Source organism: Cydia strobilella, chromosome 24 (genome assembly GCF_947568885.1).
Source record: "Cydia strobilella chromosome 24, ilCydStro3.1, whole genome shotgun sequence".
Classification (NCBI taxonomy): domain Eukaryota; kingdom Metazoa; phylum Arthropoda; class Insecta; order Lepidoptera; family Tortricidae; genus Cydia; species Cydia strobilella.
In genome coordinates this window covers 189,641-200,357 of record NC_086064.1, presented here as the reverse complement: position 1 = coordinate 200,357, position 10,717 = coordinate 189,641, and the positions used below count along the sequence as shown (strand labels likewise).

At 47.4% G+C, this 10,717-nt stretch overlaps 1 protein-coding gene across 1 annotated transcript in view; it reads left to right on the top strand.

Annotated features, from left to right (window-relative positions):
- LOC134752402 (uncharacterized) overlaps nt 1–10,717 on the top strand; it is a 39,061-nt gene that overhangs the window by 19,131 nt on the left and 9,213 nt on the right. The window contains exons 11-15 of the mRNA XM_063688113.1: nt 462–588; nt 1,602–1,685; nt 4,964–5,075; nt 6,621–6,796; nt 10,096–10,226. Coding sequence (XP_063544183.1) covers nt 462–588; nt 1,602–1,685; nt 4,964–5,075; nt 6,621–6,796; nt 10,096–10,226 — 630 coding nt within the window. The remainder of the gene's footprint in view (nt 1–461; nt 589–1,601; nt 1,686–4,963; nt 5,076–6,620; nt 6,797–10,095; nt 10,227–10,717) is intronic.

The window sequence follows — 10,717 nt, the reverse complement described above, 5'->3', positions numbered from 1 at the left end:
ATTTTCTTGATTTTCGAGGCACGTTTTTCCTTAGACTGTATCCATCTATTACGGAGTTATCATCATTAACTTAAGAGTTATTCTCTTGTCGGTGGAGCATCTTCCAGCTTTCCCTATCCCGCGCCAGCTCTTTGACTTTTTGATACGACACGACCCCTACTTTTTCTTTCACTTGATCTAAAAAGCTGCGTCTGGGTTTTCCTCTACCCCGCTTACGGAGTTATATCTATCTTTAAATAAAACTATGAAAACGGATTATATCGCGTATATTGAATTTATAATACATCCCGACGTTTCGAACTCTTTACAGCGTTCGTGGTCAACGGGTGACAGTCAGTATATACGCGATATAATCCGTTTTCATAGTTTTATTTCATGAGTAACTATCGCGGTAACCGAAGACAATATTATATATCTATCTTTGTCATTACTTTATCATTAACTTATATATTTGTTTGTAGGTGACTCCAAAGCCCGCCATTAAGGTGCAGAAGGTGTCCAACAGTACCAAAGTGTCCAGAAGATCGCGAGGCCACAGCCGGTCTCTTAAAGGGAAAGATATCGAAGAAAGCTCTCAGTCTAGCAGAGGTTTGTATCATAGAGAAATCATCATCATCCTGTCCAGGCCGGTGTCGGCCTCGGCGACTGGGTTTTTCTGGTTAGTGAGAGCGACGATCGTGAGCTCTCAGGTGGCTGACGTAGCCTATTTTCGCAGTAAATGTACGACCACACTCACCGCAGGTCAGCACCCCTCCGACAAAATTATAGTTTATGACCGCAGGTGGTCGGGCCTTTAACTGGTCACGCTTCGCGTCGAGTTCGAATCCCCTCTGTTCTTCAAAGGCTTGCACTTTTGAACTCACTGTATGCCTCCACTTCGGCCGATCTCGTGCCGAAGTCTCCCAGTGCGATGGTTCAATGTCACATCTCCGCATGTGTCGCTTCAGCACTTTTCTTACCAAGACGAGGGTAATTTCGTAGTCCCGTCTTCCCTACCATCCTGACTGCAAACCCTACACTCCAAAGTTTCTCTATATAGTAGGTATTCTTGCATCCTTGACACTAATTAGTATTTTTGTGGTACCATTTATTAAAATCAGTATCACTGCAAATCTGCAAAAGTGAAATTCAGTATATAAGTGTCACACTTATGACGTATAATGATGATTTATAAAAATACGATAAAATGTATTTAAATATGGATAAATGATTTTTTTTATTTGCATTAATTATTTTTATGATTTTGACCCATGTTCTTTCACTGATATGCGTTAAAATTGTTAAATAATAAACGAAATCGTCAACGCCATCTATACGACAGTAGGCCAAAGCTAGTAGCGCCCTCTGAGCGAGAATCAAATTTTCTTGATTTTCGAGGCACGTTTTTTTCTTAGACGGTATCCATCTATTACGGAGTTATATCTATCTTTGCCCTAACCCTCACTCTCCTGTAGATCGAAAATATTCGAGCGGTTTAACCGTACCCTGTATGGTAACAGGGTACGGTTGAAACAGCCTCCCCTACTTGCCCCACCCCTTAAAAAATGCTGGCTACGCCCATGTAAGTGTGTCAATAAAGTAATGTTTGTAATATGCGGCAGGTTCCTCGGTGACGGTGGCGCAGCTGTACGCATGCGCGCGCAGCGTGACGTCCGCGTCGGCATCAGACTCACGATGCAGCAAAAGTGAGTCTCCCCACACCTATCGACGGAACTTTTTGCCCACGCAGTAAGAGCGAAAAAGTATAGTAGTTTTTTTCGCTCATATTGCGTAGACATTTCACATAAAGCTTTTTTTAATACACATAAAGCTAAGCCGTTCTTCAAGTGGCCAGCAGGTCATAAGTGAACAGCTGCCAGGTGCCTGTTTTTTTTTTACCTTGCCACGCCTTGACGGCCCCCGACCCCAGAGCAGTACAAAAAAGCGATGGCTCGATGTCGTTAAATATGAGCGTAAACGGGCTCACACGAGAGGACACCCAGCGGGCTGAGCACGGTCGCAATTTTATCGCCTGTCACGTTCTAACAAGTATGTAAGTGCGAAAGTGACAGGCATAGTGACAGGTGATAAACATGCAACCATGCTGACACCGCAGGATCGAGTAAAGTGGAGAAAGGCAAGTAGGAAAGCGGACTGTTTAGATTAGCTACCCAAAATTTTCGTTCCCCAATAGCTTTTGGTGCGCGTTTTTCCCCATTCTGCTTTTTAACCAGGCGCTTATTTTTTCAGTAGTTAATTTAATCACACGCGATGTCCCAGTCGCTTTTTTCCCCAAAGAGTAATGTTTTCACGATAGTCACACCAAGTCGATAGATAGGTAGGTTAGGTTCGTTAGGTAGCTTCAGATGCCCGAAGGGCAAACCGCCCAGAAATAGGAGCCCCGCATAGCGGGGCTCCGTCGGCTCAGGGTAAGAAGGGCTTGTTCTCGGAAATATTACTCTTTGGGGAAAAAAGCGACTGGGACATACGCGTGTGATTAAATTAACTACTGAAAAAATAAACGCCTGGTTAAAAAGCAGAATGGGGAAAAACGCGAATGGAACAAAAGCTATTGGGGAACAAAAATTTTGGGTAATTAATCTATACAGTCGGAAAGCGGACCATGGCAAAGGCCGAGATAACGCTAGGTACATGGAGACTATATAAAGGAGCCAACTCTCTATGTATGAAAAGTGTCCATCAAAAAACAGTAATTAGGCGGCGCCACCATACACCGAAATACTACCAAAAACAACCTACGTAATTTGGTCGGGTTATTTGTTGCCTTAAATGGTTCATGTTATACTCATGTCCCAGAGCCTAACTAGCGCCGCCGGAGAGATTAGGAACTATTATTTAAAGCTGAAAGCGGTCACTTTTGCAACAATTCTGCCATAAGAGATTGGCATCCTTTCTAAATCATACCACGATTTGTTAGCTGTTCGTCCAATACGCAGTTCGTCCAAATGATATTTCAATTCGCATTTCGTCCAACAAGTATTTGGTCCAACATGCATTTCGTCCAACAGCATTTCGTCCAACGCGTACTTGGTCCAACATGCATTTCGTCCAACAGCATTTCGTCCAACGCGTATTACGTCAACACGTATTTGGTCCAACCTAGGTAGAAGAAGAACGCGACGCCTATCGTGCGCGTCGCGTCATAGTTCTTAGCGTGAACCTTCTCGGAATGCAGGAAGGTTGATATTGGGCTGAATCCGCGCGCGTCAATTGACGTCTCTGGCGGTCAAAGGGTAAAGAGCGTTTTTACAAGCTTTTATTTAACTTGCCCTGTTAGTTAGTGTGGGTCAAATCTTGGAAGCAAGGCTCGGAACCGGTTTTTTTCTTCATAAAAAAAAATACCGGTTTTACGTCAACCTCCCTGAAAGACCTCTCCCAACCGGCTTTCTCGGCAGTACGCGATACACGGTCGTGAACGCTGCTGGCACTGTTAGTGCTTGAGAAAGGAGACCTAGGCTCTCCGAAACATGTCGCGCGAGTGACTAAAACAAGTGAGTCTAAACCGTGAAATTATTTAACGGTATTATTACGTTGTTTTTCGTTCTATGGTTTATTATTTCATTTTTAATGGGAGAATCTAATAATACGAGGTTCTTACCTAAATATATGATTCAGTCCTACGTAAAGAGCATAAAATAATTAAAATTATTGGGCTATTTTGGGCATTTGTACTTCAAATCCATTTGTATATGTGACTGTTTGTGTTCGAAATAAACTAAAAATAAAATATTTAAAAAAAACCGGTTCCGAGCCCTGCTTAGAAGCTAAATTTGGCCCCCTTTCTGATTTCCGATTGAGCTGAAATTTTGCATACATATGTAAATCGGATGACAATGCAATATTATGATAACATCGAGCTGATCTGATGATGGAGACAGGAGGTGGCCATGGGAACTCTGTGATAAAACAATGCAATCCAGTCCCGATGAGTATTAGTTGCCTGTGGAAAGAAGAGTACAGTCATTTTTAATAACAAAACTTCCGTGAGACACAGACATATTAAATATATTAATCACTCACGTATTTTAAATCGAAAAACGCTCGACATGTTTCACTCCGTACCGAGTAGTATCATCAGGAGCTTGCGTTGACGGTGACGGATCGGCGCAGACTGACGGCGCGTTGACGTTGAGCGCGTTTTTCGATTTAAAATACGTGAGTGACCCGTTATTAATAATTATATTTAATACGAAGAGTACAGTCAGCGATAAAAGCTTGTACAGTCGCCATCAGATATATCGGGGCGGCCGAGGTGCTCAAAAATCGCCTTGACACTGAGGGCTACCGTTTTTGTGTTCACCAGTTGGCGCCACTGTAGATGTATTTCCGGAAAAACAGATTTCAAAACTTTTCTATGCTTCTTTTTATTAAATCAATACGTTCTAATGTACACAAAGGTATTTTAACGTCTAAATATGCAATTTTTTCAACCTGTTTAATTTTGCATAAATTTTAGTTGGCACTTTTTTTAAACCACAAACTCACGCAAAATAGGCGCCAGTCGTCGAGTTGCGGAAAATCGCCCGAACTACTACTACTACTACTAAACCACAAACATTTGTGGTATTTTCTATAAAAAGGGACCTTATTGTCGATGGCGCTTACGCCATTATAAACGATGCTCCGATATAAATACAATGCCGCGCGACGCTGTGCGGCGTAAGCGCCATCGACAATAAGGTCCCTTTTCATAGAAAATGCCACATTTATTGAGCCCATCTATTGTATTAATCAAAGATGGACAAAGATTTACCACAATTATGAATAAGGAGTTAAAATTCCCGATAAAAAAGCTTGAAACTCCCAAAACCTCTATGCATTTGACATTAAGACCTCCATCTACACTAGCGCCCCTACCGGCGAAATTAAACGCGGTAGCCCTCATAGAGGCGTGTTCAGATATTTGTGAGCGCCTTGTCCGCTCCGATATATCTGATGGCGACTGTAGTTATTTTGTTGTTAGTGTCAGACTGGCGACCGGAACTGCTTCACGAAGCGAGCTCCAAGAACCTGGTCGCCGAACAGGAGTCTGGTGTCAACGTGGTGGCTAAGATCGACGTGCTGCCCTTCATGGGGTAAGTTCAGCGCCGTAACTACGGGGGGGGGGGGGGGGGGCAGAGGGGACAAGTGCCCCGGGGGGCGCCAAAATGGGCAAAAGGTAGCAGCAGGGAAACTTTTGTCAGTCGTCGTTTGGTGACTGCCCCGGGCGCCATATCCTCTAGCTTAGCTACGCCCCTGGGTAAGTTTGTGCTATTTAATTTTAATGGTCTTCGTGTAATTTCACATGATTCATGGATTCGCTCTAAGACAGCACGTCTTAGATCGGATCCATGCGTTAATATAAAAAAGATTTTTTTGTAGTTTGGTTTTTTTTTATCTATTCCACAATGGGGAAATCCGAAATAATTAGCAGATAGCGCCAGCATAGCTTGCTCTGTCAATCCCTAGAATTGTGTCAAATTTTGTTTTATTAATGCCCTGGATGCCAGCCCTTTAAGCCAAATCTCATAGAGAAAGGGGCAAGCTATGATGGCGCCATCTCTGCAAACCTTTGACAGTTGCCAACCCCATTGCAACAGGATGCCATCATTAGATCATGATCCTGCCCTAATTACATTGGGACCTTCGATGATCCATTCAGCCAAAAATAATTCTAACCTATAACCTTGATTAACAAATTTATTCCTTCCTTTTCATTTTCTGTAAGAAAACGTTACACTTTTGTCTTTTGTGTTACGAATAGAATAATTCGCTATAAGGGTTGAACTAAATTACTTATTAAAATACGAATGATTTTAGATATTTCACATTACCTTATTTATAAAACTTATCAATCTTATGTTAAATTTTGCCTCTTTGTAACTAATATAAATATTTGTAAAAAAAATTGCCCCAACTGTATACAGAACCTCCTACTTCTGGGTAAAGAAGTCGATTAATAACAGATATGATATGTGACGTTTTCAATTAAAAGGTACCACATTGTCACTTACCATAAAGACGAAATTAGATTGTATCTTTATACGAATAACCTCTCAGAGCGTCCTTATGTCAAGCGAGAATGTGGTACCTTTTGATTGAAAACGACACATATGGCCAAACGATTATAACCGGCTTGTTAAAATTAACAGACGTATAAGATTGAGGCCGTTACATCGGTTTGCCGCTGTCACTGTTACATTTCGCAAGAAAGAAAGGGAAAGATCATATAGATCATGCGCGCCAAGTGTCAATTTTGATCGAATTTTATCGATTTTTATTTATTTTAAAAACGTTACCTGCACAATATCGAAATTTGAAAGCTATGAAATTACTATTTAAGTTAAGATTGTTTTTTCTTCGTTTTTTGTTTATAGTATCACATAATAAATAACCGAGTAAAGTTTGATTAAAAGTCCGAGTTACTTTGGGAATTAATTGTATCGAGCGAAGTGTCATAATTCGTGTATCGGAAGCTATGTTATTAAAGATAATATAGTCAAGAACTACATATATTTTCTCCACGTCTATTACGAATATCAACGCCTCTTAGAAAAACATGATCATATAAGGAGATTTTTCTCCATCTGGCTCAGGGAACCGCCTTAAGCGCATCAATCAATTTCCATTTCAAATTGTAGCACCTACGAATGCGAGTGGGAATCCCGCGCGGCCGACACGTGGACGTTCCGGCTGCTGCGCGCGCAACTCCGGCTGCTGATACGACTAGAACACCGAGCGACTAACACCACTAGGGTGCTAGTGCGGGCCGACACGCCTGTCAAACTAGTGACCGTACAACATGCCACCGTCGATGGTAAGGATAACGACACACTCGTACTAGCGACTACTGCTGCCGATACGACTAGAACACCGAGCGACTAACACCACTAGGGTGCTAGTGCGGGCCGACACGCCTGTCAAACTAGTGACCGTACAACATGCCACCGTCGATGGTAAGGATAACGACACACTCGTACTAGCGACTACTGCTGCCGATACGACTAGAACACCGAGCGACTAACACCACTAGGGTGCTAGTGCGGGCCGACACGCCTGTCAAACTAGTGACCGTACAACATGCCACCGTCGATGGTAAGGATAACGACACACTCGTACTAGCGACTACTGCTGCCGATACGACTAGAACACCGAGCGACTAACACCACTAGGGTGCTAGTGCGGGCCGACACGCCTGTCAAACTAGTGACCGTACAACATGCCACCGTCGATGGTAAGGATAACGACACACTCGTACTAGCGACTACTGCTGCCGATACGACTAGAACACCGAGCGACTAACACCACTAGGGTGCTAGTGCGGGCCGACACGCCTGTCAAACTAGTGACCGTACAACATGCCACCGTCGATGGTAAGGATAACGACACACTCGTACTAGCGACTACTGCTGCCGATACGACTAGAACACCGAGCGACTAACACCACTAGGGTGCTAGTGCGGGCCGACACGCCTGTCAAACTAGTGACCGTACAACATGCCACCGTCGATGGTAAGGATAACGACACACTCGTACTAGCGACTACTGCTGCCGATACGACTAGAACACCGAGCGACTAACACCACTAGGGTGCTAGTGCGGGCCGACACGCCTGTCAAACTAGTGACCGTACAACATGCCACCGTCGATGGTAAGGATAACGACACACTCGTACTAGCGACTACTGCTGCCGATACGACTAGAACACCGAGCGACTAACACCACTAGGGTGCTAGTGCGGGCCGACACGCCTGTCAAACTAGTGACCGTACAACATGCCACCGTCGATGGTAAGGATAACGACACACTCGTACTAGCGACTACTGCTGCCGATACGACTAGAACACCGAGCGACTAACACCACTAGGGTGCTAGTGCGGGCCGACACGCCTGTCAAACTAGTGACCGTACAACATGCCACCGTCGATGGTAAGGATAACGACACACTCGTACTAGCGACTACTGCTGCCGATACGACTAGAACACCGAGCGACTAACACCACTAGGGTGCTAGTGCGGGCCGACACGCCTGTCAAACTAGTGACCGTACAACATGCCACCGTCGATGGTAAGGATAACGACACACTCGTACTAGCGACTACTGCTGCCGATACGACTAGAACACCGAGCGACTAACACCACTAGGGTGCTAGTGCGGGCCGACACGCCTGTCAAACTAGTGACCGTACAACATGCCACCGTCGATGGTAAGGATAACGACACACTCGTACTAGCGACTACTGCTGCCGATACGACTAGAACACCGAGCGACTAACACCACTAGGGTGCTAGTGCGGGCCGACACGCCTGTCAAACTAGTGACCGTACAACATGCCACCGTCGATGGTAAGGATAACGACACACTCGTACTAGCGACTACTGCTGCCGATACGACTAGAACACCGAGCGACTAACACCACTAGGGTGCTAGTGCGGGCCGACACGCCTGTCAAACTAGTGACCGTACAACATGCCACCGTCGATGGTAAGGATAACGACACACTCGTACTAGCGACTACTGCTGCCGATACGACTAGAACACCGAGCGACTAACACCACTAGGGTGCTAGTGCGGGCCGACACGCCTGTCAAACTAGTGACCGTACAACATGCCACCGTCGATGGTAAGGATAACGACACACTCGTACTAGCGACTACTGCTGCCGATACGACTAGAACACCGAGCGACTAACACCACTAGGGTGCTAGTGCGGGCCGACACGCCTGTCAAACTAGTGACCGTACAACATGCCACCGTCGATGGTAAGGATAACGACACACTCGTACTAGCGACTACTGCTGCCGATACGACTAGAACACCGAGCGACTAACACCACTAGGGTGCTAGTGCGGGCCGACACGCCTGTCAAACTAGTGACCGTACAACATGCCACCGTCGATGGTAAGGATAACGACACACTCGTACTAGCGACTACTGCTGCCGATACGACTAGAACACCGAGCGACTAACACCACTAGGGTGCTAGTGCGGGCCGACACGCCTGTCAAACTAGTGACCGTACAACATGCCACCGTCGATGGTAAGGATAACGACACACTCGTACTAGCGACTACTGCTGCCGATACGACTAGAACACCGAGCGACTAACACCACTAGAGTGCTAGTGCGGGCCGACACGCCTGTCAAACTAGTGACCGTACAACATGCCACCGTCGATGGTAAGGATAACGACACACTCGTACTAGCGACTACTGCTGCCGATACGACTAGAACACCGAGCGACTAACACCACTAGGGTGCTAGTGCGGGCCGACACGCCTGTCAAACTAGTGACCGTACAACATGCCACCGTCGATGGTAAGGATAACGACACACTCGTACTAGCGACTACTGCTGCCGATACGACTAGAACACCGAGCGACTAACACCACTAGGGTGCTAGTGCGGGCCGACACGCCTGTCAAACTAGTGACCGTACAACATGCCACCGTCGATGGTAAGGATAACGACACACTCGTACTAGCGACTACTGCTGCCGATACGACTAGAACACCGAGCGACTAACACCACTAGGGTGCTAGTGCGGGCCGACACGCCTGTCAAACTAGTGACCGTACAACATGCCACCGTCGATGGTAAGGATAACGACACACTCGTACTAGCGACTACTGCTGCCGATACGACTAGAACACCGAGCGACTAACACCACTAGGGTGCTAGTGCGGGCCGACACGCCTGTCAAACTAGTGACCGTACAACATGCCACCGTCGATGGTAAGGATAACGACACACTCGTACTAGCGACTACTGCTGCCGATACGACTAGAACACCGAGCGACTAACACCACTAGGGTGCTAGTGCGGGCCGACACGCCTGTCAAACTAGTGACCGTACAACATGCCACCGTCGATGGTAAGGATAACGACACACTCGTACTAGCGACTACTGCTGCCGATACGACTAGAACACCGAGCGACTAACACCACTAGAGTGCTAGTGCGGGCCGACACGCCTGTCAAACTAGTGACCGTACAACATGCTACCGTCGACCAGGATACACTTGTCCCTTGTGATACAATCTACTATTTTGCCATTAAGTTATATAATAAATGTTTGAACAATAAATGTTTCTGATTTCTGATTTATGTTTCAGAGCGTACAGAGCCGGTGGCAGCACTGTGCCTGTGCCTGGCGGCGGAGGCGCTGCAGCGCATCTGCTCCCGCGGCGTCGCGCGCGCCGGCGCCGTGCCCGCGCTGTTGCGGCGCTGTGCTGCCGTCGCCAGGGTGAGTGCACACACACACACACACACATCTGCTCCCGCGGCGTCGCGCGCGCCGGCGCCGTGCCCGCGCTGTTGCGGCGCTGTGCTGCCGTCGCCAGGGTGAGTGCACACACACACACACACACATCTGCTCCCGCGGCGTCGCGCGCGCCGGCGCCGTGCCCGCGCTGCTGCGGCGCTGTGCTGCTGTCGCCAGGGTGAGTGCACACACACACACACACACACATCTGCTCCCGCGGCGTCGCGCGCGCCGGCGCCGTGCCCGCGCTGCTGCGGCGCTGTGCTGCCGTCGCCAGGGTGAGTGCACGGGGACACGTACACACACACACACACACACACACACACACATCTGCTCCCGCGGCGTCGCGCGCGCCGGCGCCGTGCCCGCGCTGCTGCGGCGCTGTGCTGCTGTCGCCAGGGTGAGTGCACACACACACACACACACACATCTGCTCCCGCGGCGTCGCGCGCGCCGGCGCCGTGCCCGCGCTG